This window comes from Bos mutus, chromosome 18, assembly GCF_027580195.1.
Source record: "Bos mutus isolate GX-2022 chromosome 18, NWIPB_WYAK_1.1, whole genome shotgun sequence".
NCBI classification, from domain to species: Eukaryota; Metazoa; Chordata; class Mammalia; order Artiodactyla; family Bovidae; genus Bos; species Bos mutus.
In genome coordinates, this window is record NC_091634.1 from 60831803 (window position 1) to 60855055 (window position 23253).

The window sequence follows — 23253 nt, forward strand, 5'->3', positions numbered from 1 at the left end:
TCAGCTTTCTTCACAGTCCAACTCTCACATCCATACATGACCACTGGAAAAACCATAGCCTTGACTAGAGGGACCTTTGTTGGCAAAGTAATGTCTCTGCGTTTCAATATGCTATTTAGGTTGGTCAGAACTTTCCTTTCAAGGAGTAAGCGTCTTTTAATTTCATGGCTGCAGTCACCATCTGAAGTGATTTTGGTTAGATTCCTGTAAGTGCTGTTGCCACATAAGTCTGTGGGACAAAATTTTAAGCAAACGGTGTTTGAGACAGCTGATTCCTAATACGTTAGCTAACACCTGGACATTAAAAATTTACCAACCCGAAAAGCGAAGGAAAAAAAAATATGCTTGCTTCAAATTCATTTTGCTCACTCTCCGTAATGGTTTTGTGTACTGGTACATTCAATGTATATGAGCATCTTCTATGTCACTGTGCTGGGGGAAAATGTGGTTTTGCTCTTCGGTTGGAGAGCCAGTTGACAGGAGCTTAGGCATTTTAAGATACTACCTTAGTCTACGGTTCTGGACGTTGGATAAGAAACTTAAGATCAATGAAGAGGTGGAGGTTTAAAGGCGACAAAAACCGCAGCCCAAAGAGGGCGAGGGTTCGGCGGGCCGGCGCGGACTCTGACGTCACTTGGGCGCGCCGCTTCCGGTCCCCAGCTCCGGAGCGAGTGACTTCCCCCTCCCCGGGGTTGGAGTCGCCCCGGATTGCTGATCGCGCCGCACAAGCTGCCTCGTTCGCCAGCCCTTGCGTCCCAGCCTGTGCCCGTGACCATGGCCACCGACTCGTGGGCCCTGGCTGTGGACGAGCAGGAAGCGGCTGCCGAGTCGGTGAGTTGGTTTCAGCCGTGAAAGGGTCAGGGGGCCAGTTTTGGCCGGGGATCGGATCCTGGAAAAAGTCACTCCCTGGGTTGGTCCGAACCGGGATGGGGTGCGTGTGGGGATAGAGCCTGGACCCTGAGCTGGCTTTGTTTCCCCACCCGCCAGCCTCCCCCGGGTTACGTAAGCAGAGGTGAGCGCTCCCATCGGGAAAGAGCCAGCCGCCCCCCTGTCTTCCTGGAGTCAGGATTGCACTTACCGCCTTGAACTGTAGTAATCACCTATTTAGGTGTCATTTTCCACTTCCCCATTCTGAGCTGCTTGGGTCCAGGAACCATAGCTTACTCATGTTTGTGTGCTTCCTCAGCTTGCTCATTGATGATGAATGATCCACTCTGTGGGCCCGGCAGTCAGTAAATCCTCTCGTGATCAGCTTAACTTTGTTGTGGGCCTGACACACAGTAAGCAAGATATATGTTAAACGGTACTGTGTAGAATTAATTGTTCCCGCCTAAACATTCGCATTATGATAGTGCTTTGAACCCGCTTTTTTGGTACCTGAGTTCAGTTCTGTTGCTCAGTCGTGTCCGACTCTTTGCGACCCCATGAATTGCAGCACTCCATCACCAATTCCCGGAGTTCACTCAAACTCAGGTCCATTGAGTCGGTGATGCCATCCAGCCATCTCATCCTCTGTCGTCCCCTTCTCCTCTTGCCCCCAATCCCTCCCAGCATCAGAGTCTTTTCCAATGAGTCAACTCTTCCCATGAGGTGGCCAAAGTACTGGAGTTTCAGCTTTAGCATCATTCCTTCCAAAGAAATCCCAGGACTGATCTCCTTCAGAATGGACTGCTTGGATCTCCTTGCAGTCCAAGGGACTCTCAAGAGTCTTCTCCAACACCACAGTTCAAAAGCATCAATTCTTCGGCGCTCATCTTTCTTCACAGTCCAACTCTCACATCCATACATGACCACTGGAAAAACCATAGCCTTGACTAGACGGACCTTTGTTGGCAAAGTAGTATCTCTGCTTTTTAATATGCTATCTAGGTTGTCTGTGAATTTCTGGAGAACAAAGACTTAGTATTTTTTTTATAAGTGATAAAGTTTCATATGCACCTAAGGAGTCAGTTTTTTCCTCCCCAAAGAAAACTGCTGTTTCTCTTGACATTGATCTACGATATTGACCTCCTTGTTCCCTGAATTACATGCTTGCTTTGCTACTTATTCAGTTTTCTGTTTTAGGTGTTTATTGATTTTGACACTTTGGTCCATCCTCCTTTTCCCACCACAGAAGCACACCTTCCTATTCCTCATCTTCCACTGTGATTTTAGTTAGATCAGTTTCCTGTATTTATATTAATAACTAAAATATTTTTCCTATAGAACTTTTTCCTTGGAATTTATGTTTTTGTTTTGTGCTTATCACCAGTTCAACCCCAGGCTCTTTGCTAATCGTCTGTTTATCTCAAGATGTCCCCACACACCAAGTATTCTTTCAGTTTCATTTCTCCAAGGTCTTGTAGCCTGTTTTGAACTGTACTAATTGCCCCAATTTGTTTTAGGGGCTGGAGGGGAACAGGGCAAATTTCTCTTTGCCCTCATTCAGGGGACTTGCCCCTCTTCTCTTGTACTGGATCCTTTCATTTCTTCATCCCCCTCTACTTCTTTCTTGATTTGGTGGAGTCATATATCAGCTTTCTGAAGGTGTATAGGAAGTCAATTTTTTAAGATACTGCCTTTCTGAAATTAGCTTATTTTGCCCTATCACTTGAATAATAGTATTGCTGGGTGTAGCATTAATTGTAGGTTGGAAATTATTTTCCTGCCAATTAAAAAAAATTTTTTTTTTAATTTATGTCTGTGCTGGGTCTTCGTTGCTGCTTAGGCTTTTCTCTAGTTGTGATGTGTGGGCTTCTCACCACCACGGTTTCTCTTACCGCAGAGCTTGGGCTCTAGGGTGTGTGGGCTTCAGTAACTGCGGTTTGCGGGTTCAGGAGTCGCAGCTCCCAGGCTCGGGTTCTAGAGCACAGGCTCAGTAGTTGTGGTCCAACTCAGTCACTCCATGACATGTGGGATCTTCCCAGATCAGGGATTCAACTTATGTCTCCTGCACTGGCAGACAGATTGTTTACCACTGAGCCACTAGAGAAGCCCCACCTGCCAAATTTTAAAGACATTGTTCTACTGCCTTCTGGATTTCTGTATTTGTTGTTGAGATGTCTGAGACCATCCTGATTACTGATGTGACCCCCTTTTCCCTTTATAAGCTTGAAGAATCTTCTGTTTGTCTCCAGTCATCAGAAAATTCATGATAATGTGTCTTGATATGGGTTTATTTTCATTCATTTTATTAGGCATGGGGTGGGAACTTCATTCTGAAAACTCTTGCCCTTGTGTTATGGGAAGTTTTCTTGAAATTTTTCATTGTTGATTTCTTCTCCTTTGTTTTTATTTTCATTCCCTCATTTCAGACTCTTATTAGCTGAATGTTGAATCTCATTAATTTTTAAAATTTTTAAAGTCAAGTTTATTGTGATATAAAGTAAAATTCACCTTGTGCTACAGTTCTGTGAATTTTGGCAGAGGCATACAGTCCTGTCACTACCACCACAATCAAGATATAGAGCGTTTCCACCACTCTAAAAAGTTCCCCCAAACTTTTCTTGCATTCACTTTCTTGTCTCTACCCTGCTCTGGCAACTGCTGATCTGTTTTCTGTCATTTTACTTATACCTTTTCCAAAATGTAGTGTAAATGGTATTATACAGTATGCAAACCTTTTGAAAAATCTGGCTTTCAGTAGTTTGATCTTTTTTTATTGCTGGGTAGTATTCCATGTATGCGTGTACCACAGCTTGCTTAACCTTCTGTTGATGAACATTTGGGTATTTTCTAGTTTGAGGGTATTTATGAATAAAGCTGTTATATACATTAGGATATACAGATTTCGGTATGGACTTATGTATGCATTTCTCTTCGGTTCAGTTCAGTCACTCAGTCATGTCCGACACTTTGCAACCCCATGAATCGCAGCACGCCAGGCCTCCGTGTCCATCACCAACTCCCGGAGTTCACTCAAACTCACGTTCTCTTCTGTAGATATCTAGTGAAGTGAAGTGAAGCTCACGCAGTCGTGTCCGACTTTTTGTGACCCCATGGATTGTAGTCTACCACACTCCTCCGTCCGTGGGATTCTCCAGGCAAGAATACTGGAATGGGTTGCCATTTCCTTCTCCAGGAGATCTTCCCAACCCAGGGATCGAACCCAGGTCTCCAGCATTGCAGGCAGACACTTTACCATCTGAGCCACCAGGGAAGCTCTAGTAGATAACTAGTAGTGTGATTTGTTGGGTTATATGTTAAGTGTATGTTTAACTTTGTAAGTTATATACCAAATTGTTTTCCAAAGGGCTGTAGCATTTTGTATTACCACCAGCAACATGTGAGAGCTCTAGTTGCTTCACATTCTCAGCAGGACAGCATGGCCAGTTTTTCCCTCCATTCTAATAGGTGTATAGTGATATCTTATGAGGTTTTAAGTTACATTTCCCTAATGACTGTAAGGAGATCCAACCAGTCCATCCTAAAGAAAATCAGTCCTGAATATTCACTGAAAGGAATGATGTTGAAGCTGAAACTCTAATACTTTGGACACCTGATGAGAAGAGCTGACTCATTTGAAAAGACCCTGATGTTGGGAAAGATTGAAGGCGGGAGAAGGGGACGACAGAGGATGAGATGGTTGGATGGCATCACCGGCTCAATGGACATGAATTTGAATAAACTCTGGGAGTTGATAATGGACTGGGAAGCCTGGTGTGCTGCAGTCCATGGGGTCCCAAAGAGTCAGACACGACTGAGCGACTGAACTGAATTGAATGACTAGTGATGTTGAGTGTCTTTTTATGTGCTTTGCCACCTGTATAACTTCTTGAAGTGGTTTTCAAATCTTTTGCCAATTAAAAAAAAACTGATGATTTAAAAAAAATGATTGTTTTCTTATTATTGAGTTGGGAGAATTCTTCATGTATTCTGGATATAAGTCCTTTATCAAATATGTCATTTGCATAAATATTCTCCCTGACTGAAACTTAACATTTCAATTTTCTTAACAGTACTTTTTGAAGAACAGACACTTTCAATTTTGGCTAATTCTAACTTGTCAATTTTTTCATGATTAGTTCTTTCTGTGTTCTAAGAAACAGACCTCACCCAAGTCCACGAAGTTTTTCACCTGTATTTTCTTCTAGAAGATTTATGGCTTTAAGTGTCATATTTATGACTATAATCCATTTTGAGTTGATTTTTTATGTAGTAGGAAGATTGGATCAACATTACCAGTCAATTTTAGAACATTTTCATCATCCCAAACCCCCTATTTCTCCTCAGCGCAGCCCTTTGTAGCCACTAATCTGTTTTCTGTCTCTTTAGATCTGCCTATTCAGGACGTCGCATGTAAATGGAATCCCATCATACGTGCTCTTCTGTGGCTGGCTTCTTTCACAGAGCACATTTTCAGGGTTCATCCATGTTACGGCATATATCAATACTTCATTAATTTTTGTTGCCAAGTGATGATATATAGATATGCCACATTTTATTTATCTATTCATTGGTGTCCACTGATGGGCATTTGAATTATTTCTACTTTTTAGCTATTATGAATAATGTTGGTACAATCATCATGTACAAGTTTTTGTATGAACATACATTTTCAATTCACTTGGGTATCTATCTAAAAGTGGTATTGCTGGATTATATAGTAACTCTGTGTTTAAGTTTTGAAGAACTGCTATACTGTTTTCCAAAGTGACCGCATCATTGTATCATCTTTATTGTTTTTTTTTTTTGAGATTAGTATCACCTATGAGAGGCTCTATTGTGTAGAAGTTAAGACCTAAGACTTTGTAACCAGACAGACTTGGATTTGTACTCTGGGTCCCTCACTTATTAGTTATATGAGTTCTGGCAAATTACTGAACTTTCTGTGCTTCAGTTCCCACATCTGTTAAATGGGGATAAACAGAGTACCACCTCATTAATTTTCGGGCATGCCTGAAATAAGTGCTGTGTAAGTAGTAGCTATTATTATGGTTGTAGTTTTCTATAATTCAGTTTCTTTGCAGGAATCTTTTAAATTACGAGTTCATGTTGTAGAGATTAGCTGAACCTGGATAAGTTTTGTAAATTTACTTCATCATGCACAGGTGAATTATAATAGATCCCAATATTCTAAAACTGAACAAAAGAGTAAAGACAGCTGTCTCCTTCTGTTTTGTGGAACTCCCACTGAGCACCTCCACAGGAATGGCATGCTGCAGGTGGCTGTGACATGTACAGTGCACGGCTGTTGTTTAGGCGCTAAATCGTGTCCAACTCTCTGCAATCCCAGCACCGTAGCCCGCCAGGCTTCTTTGTCCATGGGATTTTTTCAGGCAAGAACACTGGAGTGGGTTGCCATTTCCTCCTCCAGGGGATCTTCCTGACCCAGGGATTGAACCCATGTCTCCTGCAGTGGCAGGTAGATTTCTTACCACCGAGCCACAAAGGAAGCCCTTGTATTTTAAATATTCCTCTAGCTCCATTTTTTACTCATTTAAGAAAATATTAGGTCCTGTTTATGTTTACTTCCTCGTCCCTCTTTGTTCTTCTTGTTTCTTGGGAAATTTCAATTCAGAGGAGGGCAAAGGGAGCAGCAGACTCTGAGGAGTAAGCCTCTGAAGTCTCCTTCTTCACTACTGTGCACAAAGCATTCCTTATTCAGTATAACTCCCTTACCAGTAAATCTTCCTTCTGCTGTGTCAAGAATCCTCTCTTGGGACTTCCCTGGTGGTCCAGTGGTTGGGACTCTGCACTTCAAATGAGCAGGGCACAGGTTCAATTCCTGGTTGGGGAACTAGGATCCCTCATGCTGCAAGGCATGGCTAAAAAAAAGCAAACAATCCTTTCTCAAGTAGCTTTTGAATAAAATGCAGTGTATAACTTACAGTTTCCAATTATTTTTACATATCTTAAAAACTAAAATATTAACTAAGGCATTAAAAATGTAGATATTATAAGGTGGGTATTTTGACTTTTGGTTAATGTTTCTGGATTGCAGAGTGGTGTTGAATGAAGTTGCAAGAGAAACTGGTTTCTCCTTTTGGTCCAAGTAAGCAAAGCAATGGCAACCCACTCCAGTACTCTTGCCTGGAAAATCCCATGGACAGAGGAGCCTGGTGGGCTGCAGTCCATGGGGTTGCTAAGAGTCGGACACGACTGAGTGACTTCCCTTTCACTTTTCACTTTCATGCATTGGAGAAGGAAATGGCAGCCCACTCCAGTGTTCTTGCCTGGAGAATCCCAGGGATGGGAGAGCCTGGTGGGCTGCCGTCTATGGGGTCGCACAGAGTCAGACACAACTGATGCGACTTAGCAGCAGCAAGCAAAGCAAAGGAAGAAATCTGAAGTAACTGAATTTAATCATAAGTTTCAGCGTTCAGTTCACTGACACTACAGTGGATGATGCAAACTTCATGGTCCTGGTGCTTTTGCTGTATAGGCTTTGAGATTGCTACAGCCAAGTGAGGGCCAGAGTGTTTTCAGAATCTGCTGGAACCTCTCCAAGAATTCTGATACACTGTAATCAGAACATCTCTTGGTTTCATTTACATTGTTGCAATATATAGAGAAAGTTGATAGCATTTTATTTAACTACTTTATTTACTCTGTTAGCTTCAATTTTAACAGTATACCAACAAAAGAATAGGTTGTCCTTTTATCATTGAGTATTAAAGGATATTTCTGACTTATATATCAACCTGTCACTTATTTTAGGTAGCAGTTATCTCCCTGGGAGTACTATTAACCCTGCTCTTGTAAATATTGCCAGTAAGTCTGTCTGTCTTTTTTTTTTTTTTTTAACAGCCTTAAATATTAGGCTTAAACTAGGTTCATTGGCAGGATGTGGAAGAGTATTTCAGTGAAGACTAGAATATATTAAGCACCTACTACATATATGGGGCTTCCCAGGTGGCTCAGTGGTAAAGAATTTGCCTGACGAGCAGGAGACCTGGGTTCGATCTCTGGGTTGGGAAGATCCCCTGGAGAAGGGACTGGCTACTCACTCCAGTATTCTGGCCTGGAGAATTCCATGGGCAGTCCATGGGGTTGCAGAGAGTCAGACACGACTGAGTGGCTTTCACTTTATATATCATATACGCATTATCTATCGGTGTGCTGTGTGTCCTTCAGAATTAATGAAGCATTGTTACTGCTTTATAGTGGTTTCCTTATTTGCCAATTTCCCTTCTTGCCAGCCTCTCCAGTGTCTTCCCCCCTTCTTCCTCTTCCCTCCACCCCAAGACCAAAGTAGACAGACAGACACCAGAAACTCTCTTTATAGTTTCCATCAATAGAAGGGAAGTTCCTCCATTCCCAGCTAACCACTCATTAAAAGCTTTTTCATTCCTCTCTCCACTTAAAAAACAGAAATGAACCTCAAGACATAGAAAACCTATGCAGGTGGTGCTTTAAGAAGCAGCCATTTGATAATGGTGATTTTCATTCTTTTTCCCTTCTCTCCATGATGTCTTAAGCCCTAGTTTTAATATTTTGACTAGAGCATCTGCTCTGTCCTTGATCCACAGGTAAACTAAAAACAGAAATACCCCTGACTTTATGTTCTGTTCTAGTCTTTCCCTTTTTTTTTCTTTTGGCTTTATTGAGGTGTAATTGACAAATTTTTGTAATAATAGGGGAGATAAGTCCTTCTAGGATATCCCTAACAGTGTTTGGTCAAAGTCCTACTAAATCTTTCTTTAAAATGCCTTTCCTCTGTCCCCTTCCTTTCTGTTCCACTTGATCCTGTTCTGTACCTTGACTGCATTGTGCCATGGTGCTGTAGGCTGTTCCCGACTTACATACCAGACATCCAGCACAAGGCAGCCTGGACGAGAGGCTGCACTGCAGCCTGCTGTGGCCCTGGGGCCTGAACCAGCCTGTAGCCTAACTGATCCGCGCCCCAGATGCTTTTCATCACAGACCTCCCACCTCAGTGTTCTCTGTTTGAAGAATGACTGCATTTTCCAGTATCTCTTTAAATTTTCTTGTTTGAAAAATGGAGAGTGACAACTCACATGGTATTCTATTGAGAGATTGTGAGAAGGTGTGTAATCAGTGCATTAAGCAAACTCACAAACTATAATTATTTCTAGGGATTGCAGTTAGGAAGTGTGGATTTTGAGCTGTTGTGTAACCATTTTTTTCTACTGCTGTTGCTAACTCGTGTCCAACTCTGAAACCCCATGGACTGTAGCACACTGAGCTTCCCTGTCCTTCACTGTCTCCCAGAGTTTGCTGAAATTCATGTCCATTGTATCGGTGATGCTATCCACCCATCTCATCCTCTGGCACCCGCTTTTCCTCTTGCCCTCGATCTTTGCCAGCACCAGGGTCTTTTCCAGTGGCTCTTTGCATCAGGTGACCAAAATGCAGGAGCTTCGGCTTCAGTACTGCTGTACTTGTGGGATATTTTGTTTATTCTCTAACGTTTAGTAAACAAAAGGAGCCCAGCAGAATGGCCTAATGAATATGCCCTAATGAATAATAGGTCACGAGAGTGGTTGATTTCTTCCCAGCTTCACTGGGGGAGGCAATATTGACGCAAAATCTTTTAAGTGATTTTCCTGACACTTCTCCCCCCATATTCTCCACTTAGTTGAGCAACTTGCATCTTAAGGAAGAGAAAATCAAACCAGATGCCAATGGTGAGTGACTAAATGCTATTTTGAAAACAAAAAATGATTTCCTTTAGTATTTGTTTTAATATAACTGGAAAAAAAAATTATATACGTACCAGACAGGAGGCAGGCAGATACTGGGAGTTATTTGATTTGGGAATCAACAAACTGGATTGTTTTGTTATGCTTCATATAAATATGAGGATACCTAATTGGCTTATAAATTATTAAATATATCACTAACCATGAAAATATACTGTCAATGATTATTCGTTTTTTAAAATATTCCTGAATTTGAGATGAGATAGACAAAGTATGAACAACCTGAGGGCTAACCTGTTGTAATTATTCTGAAACCATATCTACAAAATCTAAGATGTCCATTGAATTTTTGTTCATGTATTTAAAGTTGTAAGGGAGAAATTGTAACATTTACCTTACTCAGATCTTTTTCTGTATATCTTTATATAACTACAACACTGAAAATATGTTTCTATTAACGGTTTATACACATAGACTCCTAATGGCACTGTGGTGTATATATTGATGAACTATGATCTGCATAGGTATTCCTCTGTTGAACATCAAGGTCATGTAATCATCATTCTATAACATTTGAGAAATATTGATGCTGTGAGGGATTGTTTTTGAGGTACAGTGAGAGGACTTGGACTAGGAAAGAACTGAAAGTAAGCATCAGTTTTCATACCTTTGTGTATATAGTAACATAAAATGTTTTTATCTGTGGCTTGGTTTCCTCATTTATTTTTTTGCTCCCCAGGCCTTTACATTTCTAGTGTCTCATAGAATTTGAACTGTCTCAGCTCTTGGGTATGGGATGTGATTTTGAATGACGGCCGCTTTGTGTCTGATAAAGGTGCTGTTGTCAAGACCAATGCTAATGCAGAGAAGGCTGATGAAGAGGAGAAAGGTAACCTAGCCTAGAGTTATGTATACGTGGAGTTCTACAGTCTGAGAGAATGGAGTGTTAGGAGGTTTCATTCTTGCACCGTGACTTGGCTAGAGTTTAATGGAAGTCACAGTGCTAGTGTTCTCTCCTAACTCAGTCGGTAAACCTGTCTGTAATGCAGGGGACCCAGGTTCTATTCTTGGGTCGGGAAGATCCCCAGGAGAAGGAAATGGCAACCCACTCCAGTATTCTTGCCTGAAGAATCCCATGGACAGAGGAGCCTGGCAGGCTACAGTCCCTGGGGTCACAAAGTCAGACACGACTTAGCGACTAAACCACCACCACCACAGTGCTAGTAAAAATTCAATATAGTCATTGGTAAAGGGATTCTAGGAGGTTTATACCGACCTGCCAATGGACTTCCCTGGTGGCTCAGACAGTAAAGCGTCTGCCGCATTATAGCGGGAGCCCAGGGTTCAGTGCCTGGGTTGGGAAGATCTGGAGAAGGAAATGGCAACCCATTCCAGTATTCTTGCCTGGAGAATCCCATAGATGGAGGAACCTGGTAGGCTACAGTCCATGAGGTCGCAAAGAGTCGGACACAACTGAGCGACTTCACTTTCTTTCTTTCTAAAGGGATTCTACTTCTTTACATTTTAGAGAAATTTTACTTTGAACAGATGATAAACTTCAACAGCAGCAGGAAGTATTCCCTGAATAATTACCTTGTACAGGTCTTTATAAAAGAAATTTTAACTTGCATCTCCATTTTCTAATAAAATTATATTTGATGATATTTTGACAATTTAACATAAATAACAAAATGCAAACAGCTTACCCGATATCAAGATACAGACTTTGCCAATTTGGTTTTTTCCCCCCCATTATTGTGATGGGGTTTTGAAACTCATCATTTTAAAATTTATATTGGGTAAATATTGGAGAGTAAATGTTTCGGTTTTGAAAGGAGGAATCAGTAACTTCAAGAAAGGATAGTTGTTAGGAATAGAGTTCTGGAGAAGAATATGAGGCCCTAACAGATGATATGAGTATCATAAACTTTGCTTTTAATAAACTATTTTAATTATACTTATAAATCAGAACTAAACTCTACCTTGAATTAGGAGTCCCAGTACAAATACATGTTATTGCTTAAAATACTAATGGCAGCTGAATTCAGAGGAGATCATGCTGGATTTCATGGACTTCTAAAAATCTTCATGCTTTTTTCCTACAGAGGACAGAGCCGCCCAGTCCTTACTCAACAAGCTGATCAGAAGCAACCTTGTCGATAACACCAACCAAGTGGAGGTCCTGCAGCGGGACCCCAACTCCCCGCTCTACTCAGTCAAGTCCTTCGAGGAGCTTCGGCTGTGAGTACTTTCTGACTCTCCCCTTTGTGTTTAACTAGAAATTTTAGGCCTGTTAACATGTATTTTTTCATCACTACAGAACATTTTTAGCTAATACAAGTTTAATAAAAGAATTTAGCTGCTTTGGGTTAGTAAGTAAAATTTCCTGGTAATTTGTAAAAGCTTTAGCTACACACATGCATCGTGCCCTATTCACAGTTTTAGTACTGTTAGCTAGATACTTGGCTGCTTTGTTCAACCAGAGACTGTGATTTTCATTTTAAACTGTTTTTCTAGGAAACCACAGCTTCTCCAAGGAGTCTATGCCATGGGCTTCAACCGTCCATCCAAGATTCAAGAGAATGCATTGCCTTTAATGCTTGCTGAGCCGTATGTGTCCTGATGCCCCTCTATCCCATTTGTTACTTTTTCACTTTCATTATTAAAAAAAATATATATACATATACATGTTCATTTTAGAAAAGTTAGAAAACAATGAAAAATGATAAAAGAAAAAATGTTATCTCCCTCCCCTCCACACTATTAATATTTGGAGTAGAGACTTCTAGATGTTTTTCTATGTAAACTTGGATTTGTATAATTTTGCTTAAAGGAACCATATAAAATGGTTACTTTTTTTTGATATGATAATTATATAATATTTCTATGTTGGTAAATACATGTACATTTATACCATTTATATACACCATGATTTCATTATATGGGTAAGTAAAATATATGTGTTAAATGTAGATGACAGAAACTAAACAGGGATTGAGGTGATCAGAACAGTACCATTGCTAACATTGTTTTCTGGGCAGTGCTGCTCACACTTTCAGAGGTGTGTGAAACTCATGGGACTTTATTAAAATGCAGATTCTGGTCTCAGTGAGTCTGAGGTGGGGACTGAGGCTCACCATTTCTAAGACGCTTCCCAGTGTTGTTGGTGCTGCTGGAGTCAGATCACACTTTGAGGAACAGGGTTCTAGAACATAAGGAACTTTTTATAAAAATTGACCCCTACATTACATATGATTTTAAAATTGCATAAAATCCTAAATCCTGAAAACCCCTTTCCCTATTTGTCTGAAAACAGATACTGAAGGTCTGTATTCTCTAGAAGTTTTTTATGTTCTGTGTCACAATAGTGATATTTTTTCAAGATAGTTAATGTCTTTTTTTTTAATAACATTTTGAGCATACTTAAAAATGAATAAATGGAATATTTATTATACTGTTTCTAATTACCACTTGTATTTATGGATCTTGATGCTTTCATATATGCTCACTGTTAGACTGTCAATGTTAGAAGAGCTCTGAGAATTTTCTAATACTTGTCCTTCATTAACTTATTTATTGAGGACTTGGTTTGTGACACATACTATACTAGGAACTTAGATACATTAGTGAACCAAGCAGATGAAAATTCTTGCCCACAAGGAGCTTACATTCTAGTTTGGAGTATAGATTTATTTTTATTTAAATATATAGTATGTTTAAAGGTGATAGATTGTAAATATAATTAATGCCACTGAATTGTATACTTTAAAATGGCAAATTTTATGTTATATATTTTACCACAATTTAAAAAAAATCATTAAAGTCATATACCAAAAAGATTGACTTATATACTTTAAATGGATGAACAGCATGGTACATGAATTACATCTCAATAAAGCTCTCTTTTAAAAAGGTGGTAAGTGCTAAGGAGAAAAATAAACAGAGCATGATAGGAGGGGATTGGGAAGACCAAGATTGCAGGTTTACCCCCAGTGTTTTATTATGGAAGTTTTCAGACATACAACAAAGTTGAAAGGCTTTTATAGTGAACACCTATATATGCCCCTCCTAGATTCTTTCACTGACAGTTCCCTATGCTTTATCATGTATCGGCCCACCAGTACCTCTTGTTTTTTAAGGCATTTCAAAGTAAGTTGCAACTTTAAATCACATAGTTAGGGTGGAATCTCATTAAATAGGTGATATCCGAGCAGAGACTTGAAGGAGAAGAGAGTTGGCATGCTGTCACAGGGACAGCCGTCCCAGGCAGTGTCTAGCTGCTGCAGAAGCCCAAGGACGAGAGTGTGGCTGCTATGTTCTGAGCAGCTCTGGGGCAGCTGAGGTGGTGGAGCGGAGTGAGGGAGCTGGCAGCAGATGAGAATGGAGAGCTAGTGGGGAGCCTCATCAGGTGGGACCTTGTAGGGCATTATAAGAATTTTAACTTTTACTCTGAATGAAATATGGAGTGAATGGGGGAGGTTTTTGAGCAGAAAAGAAGAATCACTCACTGCTACGTCAAGAGTAGATAAAAGATAAGAAGTGCTTCAAATTCCACCATAAAATCTTCTATCTGTGAAGCAAGCATATGTACTGTACTACAGAAGCCAAGGCCGCCTCCTGTCAAGCAAGCTGAGATACTCATTATTTAGTTAAGCTTTATTCTTCATTTTTATTCACTGAAAGAATACATGAGATTTCAACTCCTAACAGTCTGTGTTCTTGTGCAGCCCACAGAACTTGATTGCCCAGTCACAGTCTGGTACTGGTAAAACAGCTGCCTTTGTGTTGGCCATGCTCAGCCAAGTAGAACCAGCCAACAGACACCCCCAGGTAAGGGCTTGGCGAAGCTGAGTTTTCTCTTAACTAGAAGGGAAATGCCATTTGATGAATTAAAAGATGAGCTATGTATTACTTTTTACATCAACTGGAACCCCTTAAGTTGAGCACAAATAACATGGTTGATCTTCCAATAACATAAAAAATCCTTTTTCCTTTCCAAAGATATGCCAGTCCTAGGATAGTGCTTACAGGCTATGCTCCTTTAGCTGTAGGAAAAAGCTCCTTAATCTCTATCATCCATTACGAAGTTCTGAGAACCTTCTGAGTGAGAGAAAAGGAAGATTATCTCCAGCTGGGATTTCAGATCCCTGCTCACATGTGGTTTTTGGTACTCCAGTGGCCAAAAAGCTGTTCTCAAGTGTCTACCCAGCCAGAGTTCTGACCCCTGAGAATTGTACTTCCGACTTTGCAGCTTCAACAGTCAAATGGTGTGCACTCTGTATATTCTTCCCTTCAGCCTCAGCTGGAGGAATCTTTAAGTCCTAATAGTAATTCCCCACTGCATAACAGTGAGTGTCTTGAATTCTCTCTCTGCACTCTTTCCCTACCAGTGTCTGTGCCTCTCCCCAACATATGAGCTTGCCCTTCAAACGGGAAAAGTGATTGAGCAGATGGGCAAATTTTACCCTGAACTGAAGCTAGCTTATGCTGTTCGTGGCAATAAGTGTGAGTATGAATATGTGATCCTAGTTAATTAAGGTAATAACTTTTTATTTTGAAAGTCCAAAAACATATGCAATAGTTGAAATTTATAATAAACACATGTGCCTTCCACCTGGATCTGAAAAGTTAACATTTTGCCATATTTGCTTTATGTGTATTATGTGTATCTTGAGGGGGGTGGTGAATCATTTGAAGGTAAATTGTAGGGGACTTCCCTGGTGATTGGAGAAGGCAATGGCACCCCACTCCAGTACTCTTGCCTGGAAAATCCCATGGACAGAGGAGCCTGGTAGGCTCCAGTCCATGGTGTCGCTAAGAGTTGGGCACGACTGAGCGACTTCACTTTCACTTTTCACTTTAATGCATTGGAGAAGGAAATGGCAACCCACTCCAGTATTCTTGCCTGGAGAATCCCAGGGACAGAGGAGCCTAGTGGGCTGCAGTCTATGGGGTCGCACAGAGTCGGACACGACTGAAGCGACTTAGCAGTAGCAGTAGCAGTCCTGATGATCCAGTGGCTAAGACTCTGAGCTCCCAAAACAAGAGGCCTAGGTTCAATCCCTGGTCAGGGAACTAGATCCCACAAACCGCAACTAAGTCTGCATGCCACAACTGAAGATCCCACATGCCACAGCTTAAAAAAAAAGGTCCCACATGCCACAACTAAAAAGATCCTGTGTGTCAGTGCAGCCAAATATTTTTAAAACGAAAGAAAACTGTAGACATCGTGACTTTTTTTTTTTTTTTTTTATTTTCTAGTATTTTAGTATGCATTTCATAGTAAGAGCATTCTTTACCATACCGACAATACCCATATCACAACCAACAAAATTACAGATTCTCTGATAACTAGCATCTTTTCCATTTTAATTTCCCCCCTAATTGTTCCAGAAGTGTTTATGGTTTTTTTGTTGAACCAAGACTGAGTCAGTATATATGCATCACATTTGGTTGTTGTATCTCTTTAGTTTCTTGCAGTCTAGAATACTCCCTTCACATCCTCACCCCCACCCCCCCAACTATGTTACATTTGACATTTTGAGCATACCAGTTGCTTATAAAATGTTACAAATTCTAGATTTGTTTAATAGCCTAATTTTTAAAATTTCACTATTGGAGTAAAAATGTTCTAGAATGTTCATAGCAATTAACTCTGGGAGATATTTTTATTATTTTCTTTTGCCACTCTACTTTTGCTTGTTTCACAACAAACTAACTTTGAAAAAGTCTACTTGTGGGGAAATGAAAACCCAGGCTAGGCAGAATAATGTTGACAGAGAAGAAATACAGGTATGAAATCCTTGAAAGAGGTTGATGATTATAGAGAATGTAAAAGAATACTACTGAAGAGGTTTTCATCTCATGGTTCATGCCTTTACCGAATCTTATCAGCATTACTGTCTGTTTTTTGTGTGTATGTCCCTCAAATACTATAGTGCTATCCTGACCTTGCCTTAAAATATTAATGCAAACCTCAAAACAATTGCTTTAAAATACATCATAGCTTTAAAATTGCTTGGAGTGTGAACCTGGCTTTGCCATGGAAATACCCACGAAACAAAACACATCTTGTCTCCACAGTGGAAAGAGGTCAGAAAATCAGTGAGCACATTGTCATTGGCACCCCGGGGACCGTCCTGGACTGGTGCTCCAAGCTCAAGTTCATCGACCCCAAGAAGATCAAGGTGTTTGTCCTGGACGAGGCTGACGTGATGATAGCCACTCAGGGCCACCAAGATCAGAGCATCCGCATCCAGAGGTAGGGCCTCAAGCCAGGAGGGCCTTCTCGGCTCCCGACCTGCAGTTCCTGCTCCTGTTCCCTCACACTCCCCTTCTTGCCCCTGCCAGGCTCTTTGCAGCTCTCAGGGGCTTTTGTTTGATGGGCCATTTATTTCCATGTCAGCGCTGAGCACGCCCCCTGCCCGGGTTAAGGAGGGAGACTCAGGGACTCTCTGTCAGCCGTCCCTGCCCCACGTCTGCTCCCCCTTCCTCCCCACAGCTGCTCCCCGCTGCCCCTTCCTGGGGACACAGGTCATCAGGCCTGGGGAGGCTGTGCCCTGGTCCTTCCAGGGAAAGCCCGGGTCAGGGTCATGCTGGACACCTGGGCCTCCCCTTGCAGGATGCTGCCCAGGAACTGCCAGATGCTGCTTTTCTCTGCCACCTTTGAAGACTCTGTCTGGAAATTTGCCCAGAAAGTGGTGCCCGACCCGAACATCATCAAACTGAAGCGTGAGGAGGAGACACTGGACACCATCAAGCAGTATTACGTCCTGTGCAACAGCAGAGACGAGAAGTTCCAGGCCTTGTGTAATATCTATGGGGCCATCACCATTGCTCAAGCCATGATCTTCTGCCATGTGAGTAGCAGCAGCAGCAGGAGGAGGCAGTGTCCTGTGGGGGTGGGGGGCCCCCTGGAGGATGTGGCCCCGCTCCTCCCAGTCAGTCAGCTCCACTTATTGCTGGGGACTATGTTAACTGCCTGTGGCTGGAAAGGAAATAAATCACTCCCAGGACCTAGTCTCTCAGGTTGTAATGAGTTGTAAGGGGAAGACTGAAGACCTAACCTTCTCTGGTCCCTACTTAGAGATTACTTGGGGGGAAAAATTCCAAATACATTCCAGTGAAATAATTTTAAAATATTAAGAATGTAGACTATTTCCGAATGAAGACCTTTGGCTCAAACCACAATGACACTAAGATCACTGACGTGTCCAACTCTGTGCGACCCCATAGACAGCAGCCCACCAGGCCCCGCTGTCCCTGGGATTCTCCAGGCAAGAACACTGGAGTGGGTTGCCATTTCCTCCTCCAGTGCATGAAAGTGAAAAGTGAAAGTGAAGTTGCTCAGTCGTGTCTGACTTAGCGACCCCATGGACTGCAGGCTACCAGGCTCCTCCATCCATGGCAGGAGGAGCATTTTCATTTCCTCCGTCTATTTTCTAGGCAAGAGTACTGGAGTAGCCTTCTCCGCTGACATTTTATCCCCCCACAATCATATGGTTAAAAAATATTCAGAAACTTTAAGCCCATCTTGCTGACTGAACTCAGTAGAGCGTTCATGTGTGTTAATAGCAAAAAAGCCACTTTTCTGCAGGTGTCATTTCTTTTTTTTTTTTTTACAGGGATCTTCATTTTAAAACAATTCTTTTCACTCCAGACCCGCAAAACAGCTAGCTGGCTGGCCGCGGAGCTCTCAAAAGAAGGCCACCAGGTGGCTCTGCTGAGCGGTGAAATGGTGGTGGAGCAGAGGGCTGCAGTGATTGAGCGCTTCCGAGAGGGCAAAGAGAAGGTTCTGGTCACCACCAACGTGTGTGCCCGCGGTGAGCAGAGACTGGGTCCTGGCCCGCCAGGCTCGGGGCAGCAGAGAGATCCTCATGTGTGGGAGCCTGTGATGGTTTGGGGGAGACGCTGTTTTGTGGGCCAGCCTGTGGGGCTCCCTCAGCGGAGGAGAAAGTCCACAGAAGCCGGGAGTCCTGGCTGGTGGCCGAGGACGGCGCCTGCTCTTGTGGCCCCAGTGCCACATCAGCTGCTTCTCCAGATCCTCGGATCCAGCAGAGGCTGTCTGACTGATGCCGGAATTCGGCCAGCACCGGGACGGTCCCGTCCTCTCCCTCTGGGTTCTGCCACCTGCCCGTGTCCCAACCCCAGAGCTGGCCTGTCGCAGACCCTGCCTTCCGCCTGAGCTTGGTGAGGGTGGGCGTGACTGGGCGGCGGCGATTTCTGTCTCCCATCCTCACTCCCGTCCAACTTTCCCTCACGCAGGTATCGATGTGGAACAGGTGTCTGTCGTCATCAACTTTGACCTCCCCGTGGACAAGGACGGGAACCCGGACAACGAGACCTACCTGCACCGGATCGGGCGCACCGGCCGCTTTGGCAAGTGGGGCCTGGCCGTGAACATGGTGGACAGCAAGCACAGCATGAACATCCTGAACAGAATCCAGGAGCATTTCAGTGAGTCCCGGGAGAGCCCCCTGCTGGGGCCAGGTCGTGGGGGCGGGCGGGGAGCCGGCCCCGAGAGGCCCTTCCCCAAAACAGGTTCTCCCCGCACCCGGAGCGCTCAGGCCCGTGTGCCTGTCCAGTCCCGGGCGTCTCGGGGGCTCAGGGAGGCCTGCGGCGGGGCGGGCATGTCCTAAGGAGCCCCGGGTCCTCCCCGCCTGCTGCCCCTGTGATCTGTGCGGGGCTCTCTCTGAACCCGCCTCTCTCCCCTCAGATAAGAAAATAGAAAGACTGGACACGGATGACTTGGACGAGATTGAGAAAATAGCCAACTGAGAAGCTCCTGCAGTCGCTGTGCCGGCCCCGCCCGGGACACGAGTGCTTCCATGGCGCAGCCTGACCGTCCCTCGAGGATGACGGCACAAGTAGACAAACTGCCTACCTCATCTGAAATTACGTTTGGACTTGACAAAAATTGTGCAAATGATGGGGGAAGGTAGAAAAAAATTGTTTACACAACTTTTGAAGATTAGGCGTGAATACACAGAAATTTACCTTTTGGAAATTCTGTCTGTTTTTTGGCTAGTGTTTTCCCCATCATAAACCATAATCCAGATGTTGTGGCTAGTCGTTTGCTGAGTCTCAGTGGCAGCCCAGCCTGTTGTCTGCTTAGAAGTGTTGAGGCCAGACTTCAGCCCTTATAGAAATGACAGAGTTGAGGTGAAGAGCAGAGAGAGACCAAGTAGCTTAGTTTGTAAGCTAGTTACCATGTTTGGCGTGTGGTGTGAGGCAGCAGAGGAGACGTGTGAGTTGCTGCTTTGAATTTGGGTTGGGACAGCTCATTTGAGTGTTCTAAGCCCCTACTGTCTGATGGCTTCAGCAGGAAGGGATTTGCTAAGCATGACCCAAAATGCCAACCTGGCATCTTCGGTGTATACAAGTCTGTTGCAGACCATGGCCTATTCTCAGCAGCTACGATCTGTGTAGAATGCACATCTGATAACTGACGGATCCCTTGCCTGTGCTTGAACAGTCCTTTGGAGAAGCCATCGTGAAGAACTAGTGGTAGTCCTAGCTTGCCACACAGCCTGACCTTTCAGCATCTTTTTTACATCCCTAGAATCACCTTGACCTCTTAGCAGCTCTAAGCAAGTAATAGGTAATCTGGTTTGTAGAAACAGTGAACATTGTGTTTCAAGTTGCTAACGGCCAGGCTTAAGGCAGGTCCAAAACTGACCAGCAACAGTCACAAATGCTTGCTTCGCCTCTAGATCGCAGAAAGCAAGTTTGTTTGTTTAAATCAGAGCTGGGGAATGGTTTCAGAAAATTTGCCATCTTGATTATAAACGAATTCCGAGTGTCTGTGTCCATGGTGCTCAGCACACGAAACAGGAGCAACTGAGAGACCCAGTGGACTCAGCCATCTCTCTCTCTTAAGGCCTCTGCTCCATCCTCACTTGGCATCTCGTGCATAAGTCAAGAGTAAAGAATAGGAATGGACACCTCCTCATACCCAACCAAAGCTGTTGGTACCCAGAGTGACGGAGCAGAGATGACATGAAACTGAGGTGCAAGAGCATATGAAACCCCGGCCAAGAGGAGTCCTCTCCAGCTCTTTGACAGAAGGGCCACTTTGTCTAGAATCAGGCCTGTGAAAGGAATTTTCCGTGATGAGAACTATTTGAATCCCAGGCCTTTCTTATAGGCATGTCTGTGTTTTAGAGCCAGATTTGTCTCCTGGGAAGGGAAGGGGCCAATGCTAGCCCCCAGGTGTTCTCTAATCTGACTTTACAGACACTGCAGAGAGAACCACGGACTATTAGTCTTGCCACGTTCCCCTATAGGCACTTGACTGTGTTGACTCTTTGTACTTCTGGCCAACTTTGAGCCACCTTGGGAGTCTTGTAAGAGAAGAAATTTTACACAAACTCTGCAGACCAACTCTGAAATAACTTAAAGGCAATAATGAAAGGAGTACAGACTCCTCCTGAGGCTGCAGGCTGAGTACACCCCACCTTCTTGCAACACAGATGACCTATCTACTGAGTAGCCCCAAATCTGAGCAGTAAATGGGAAGGGATGTGCTTCAGACTCTCCAGCAGTAGGAATACATGGGTATCTGAGAGAAATCTAAGTCAACAGTTCCTTATCTGGGGACTTGGACCCCTAAGAACTCACCGAATGGGTTCCATGGAATTTATGCAGTATTTTGAGTTTAAATGTGTTTTCCTGGGGGAAAACTCCCCAAAAGAGCATGTGTCTTTTAAAAAGGTAATACTCACTTTATGGATGGCTCTAGAAGGTCCCCCCAGTGTCACTGCCATCCATACTCATTCCTGCCAGGGCCTGGCTTCAGGGGGGTAATGGGTCACAGCTGTCTGTGACCTTGTGCCATTTTGAGACACCAATGATGGAAAAATGTATTGAGCCCTTAATGAGCTTCAGTCCCGAGTGTCTTTTGCTGTTTTTAGTAAGTTCCTATGTATGGAATGATAAACTGTGCCCTAGAACAGAGAAACTTGCTTGAAAAAGATTCTGGCCCAGTGGAAAATTCTGGATATGTTCATTATCCATAAACAATAGTATGATTTTACTGATTTTTTAGAGTGCTCATTGACTATATGCATAAGAACTAATGAATTGTTAATGTATTCTTTATTGATGCTTAATGGAACTTAATTATGATGCATTCATGTTACTAAGACATCATTTCTGAGTACAAAAAGCAGCAGCATGTTTTCATTGCTGGTACTGGTGAAGATTTATGTATTATTCCATAGACTAGTCACCACTTAATAGAACTATCCCATTTCAGAGTTGACACTGCTCCAACGTGAGCAGCTGGGATGTCTCCACAGGCCAAGAGCCCTACTCAGTTGCCAGACGGCTCCTTACCTTGATGTTTTTCTTGCTGGTAAACCAGAGGCTGCTGGCTAATCAGAAAAAGGCCGATGCCAGCAATACCTACTTACTGTTGTTATTCCAAAAAGAAATTTGTGGCTCTTAAAATTTAGGCACACTAGGCAGAAATAATTTTGGGGAGAAACCCAAAGGGAAGGTTTGGAAAGAACAGATGACATCAGGGTTGAGTCACAAACGAATGACTCATGAAGTCAGGCCTGTCACCTTCGCCAGGAGGGACTGGCCCGTCTTCTGCACCAAAACCTTCAAGCTATTGTAGATTTCAGGGACTCTTCAGGTTTCTCTTGATCCTGAACACAGATAAAAGGTACTCAGGAACCCCCTGTACTTTATCTGACTTTGCTTTTCCGCTTGAGAATAAATGTTCCTTATTCTGTTGACTGACTCAGGTTGCAGCATCTTCTAAAAATGACACAGTGGAGAGGAGACCTGAAGGGCTGATGCTAGGAGGCTCCAATACCCAGAAGGGCTGTTCTGCCACTATTATTCAGCACAGCAAGGGGCTTTTCCTTAGCCTTAATTGTAAAGTGGAGAACAGGAGTAGGTGGAGAAAAAGAATATTATATGAAGCCTGAGAGTGGTGGCTGTCTGGGATGTCAGCTGCTCAGATGAGACACTCAGTCTCTGCTTTATCCATATCTCATAGGCAGAGGTGCTGGGGTGGCAGATCTCTTATGTAGCCCTATAGCCAGCTTCTTCCAGAAGAAGGAGGGTCAGAGAGGGGGGACTATTTAAATAGAACTCTCCTGAAAGTACTAGTACACATTTTGTGAGTCTTTACAACTGTTACATCCTCATCCATAGGCTTCCCATATTGTTGGAATTCTGCAGTTGGAGAAATGCCAAATAGTCTTAAGTTAGCTTAGACCCTGGTCTAGATCACCATTGACATCTGGGTCTACACTGGTCCCTAACAGTGTTCCTGCTTCTACTTGGATTTTCCTCCAGTTCATTTGTCACACAGCAGCCAGGGTAATGTTTGTAACGTTTGAGTCTGATTATCCCACTCTCCTCCTTAAGTCCTCCAACCCTTACTTTCCATTTTCCTTAAGTGCAAACTGGGTAACATGTTTTGTGTGTGTGTGTGTATACATCCCTAATACTTTATGTACTAGGCATTCCTCACTTGCTTTACTTCCCCCTGTACTCGACCGCAATTCCATCCTCACCGAAATTTCCTTTTGTGCTGGGATATGCCTTGGTGAAGTCAGTGATCCTGTGCATTTCCCTCGCCAATTTCTCATTTTGAGGCCATTATTTCCTCCCCTAGCCAGCCCACTTTGAAGCAAGAACAAAAATTCACAGA

General features: G+C 43.1%; 2 protein-coding genes across 2 annotated transcripts in view; one reads left to right on the top strand and one right to left on the bottom strand.

Moving 5' to 3' along the window:
- AARS1 (alanyl-tRNA synthetase 1) overlaps positions 1-1231 on the bottom strand; it is a 31894-nt gene extending 30663 nt beyond the window's left edge. Inside the window, exon 1 of the mRNA XM_070388738.1 lies at positions 1079-1231. The gene's annotated coding sequence lies outside the window, so the exon portion shown is untranslated. The remainder of the gene's footprint in view (positions 1-1078) is intronic.
- Positions 650-21622, top strand: DDX19B (DEAD-box helicase 19B). Its single transcript, XM_070388739.1, has 12 exons — positions 650-831; positions 9521-9569; positions 10420-10473; positions 11690-11825; positions 12102-12194; positions 14312-14414; positions 14975-15089; positions 16668-16845; positions 17206-17443; positions 18244-18406; positions 18849-19040; positions 19300-21622. The coding sequence occupies exons 1-12, from the start codon at positions 775-777 to the stop codon at positions 19359-19361; spliced, it is 1440 nt and encodes a 479-aa protein (XP_070244840.1). The 5' UTR covers positions 650-774; the 3' UTR covers positions 19362-21622.
- Positions 21623-23253: the final 1631 nt, after the last annotated feature.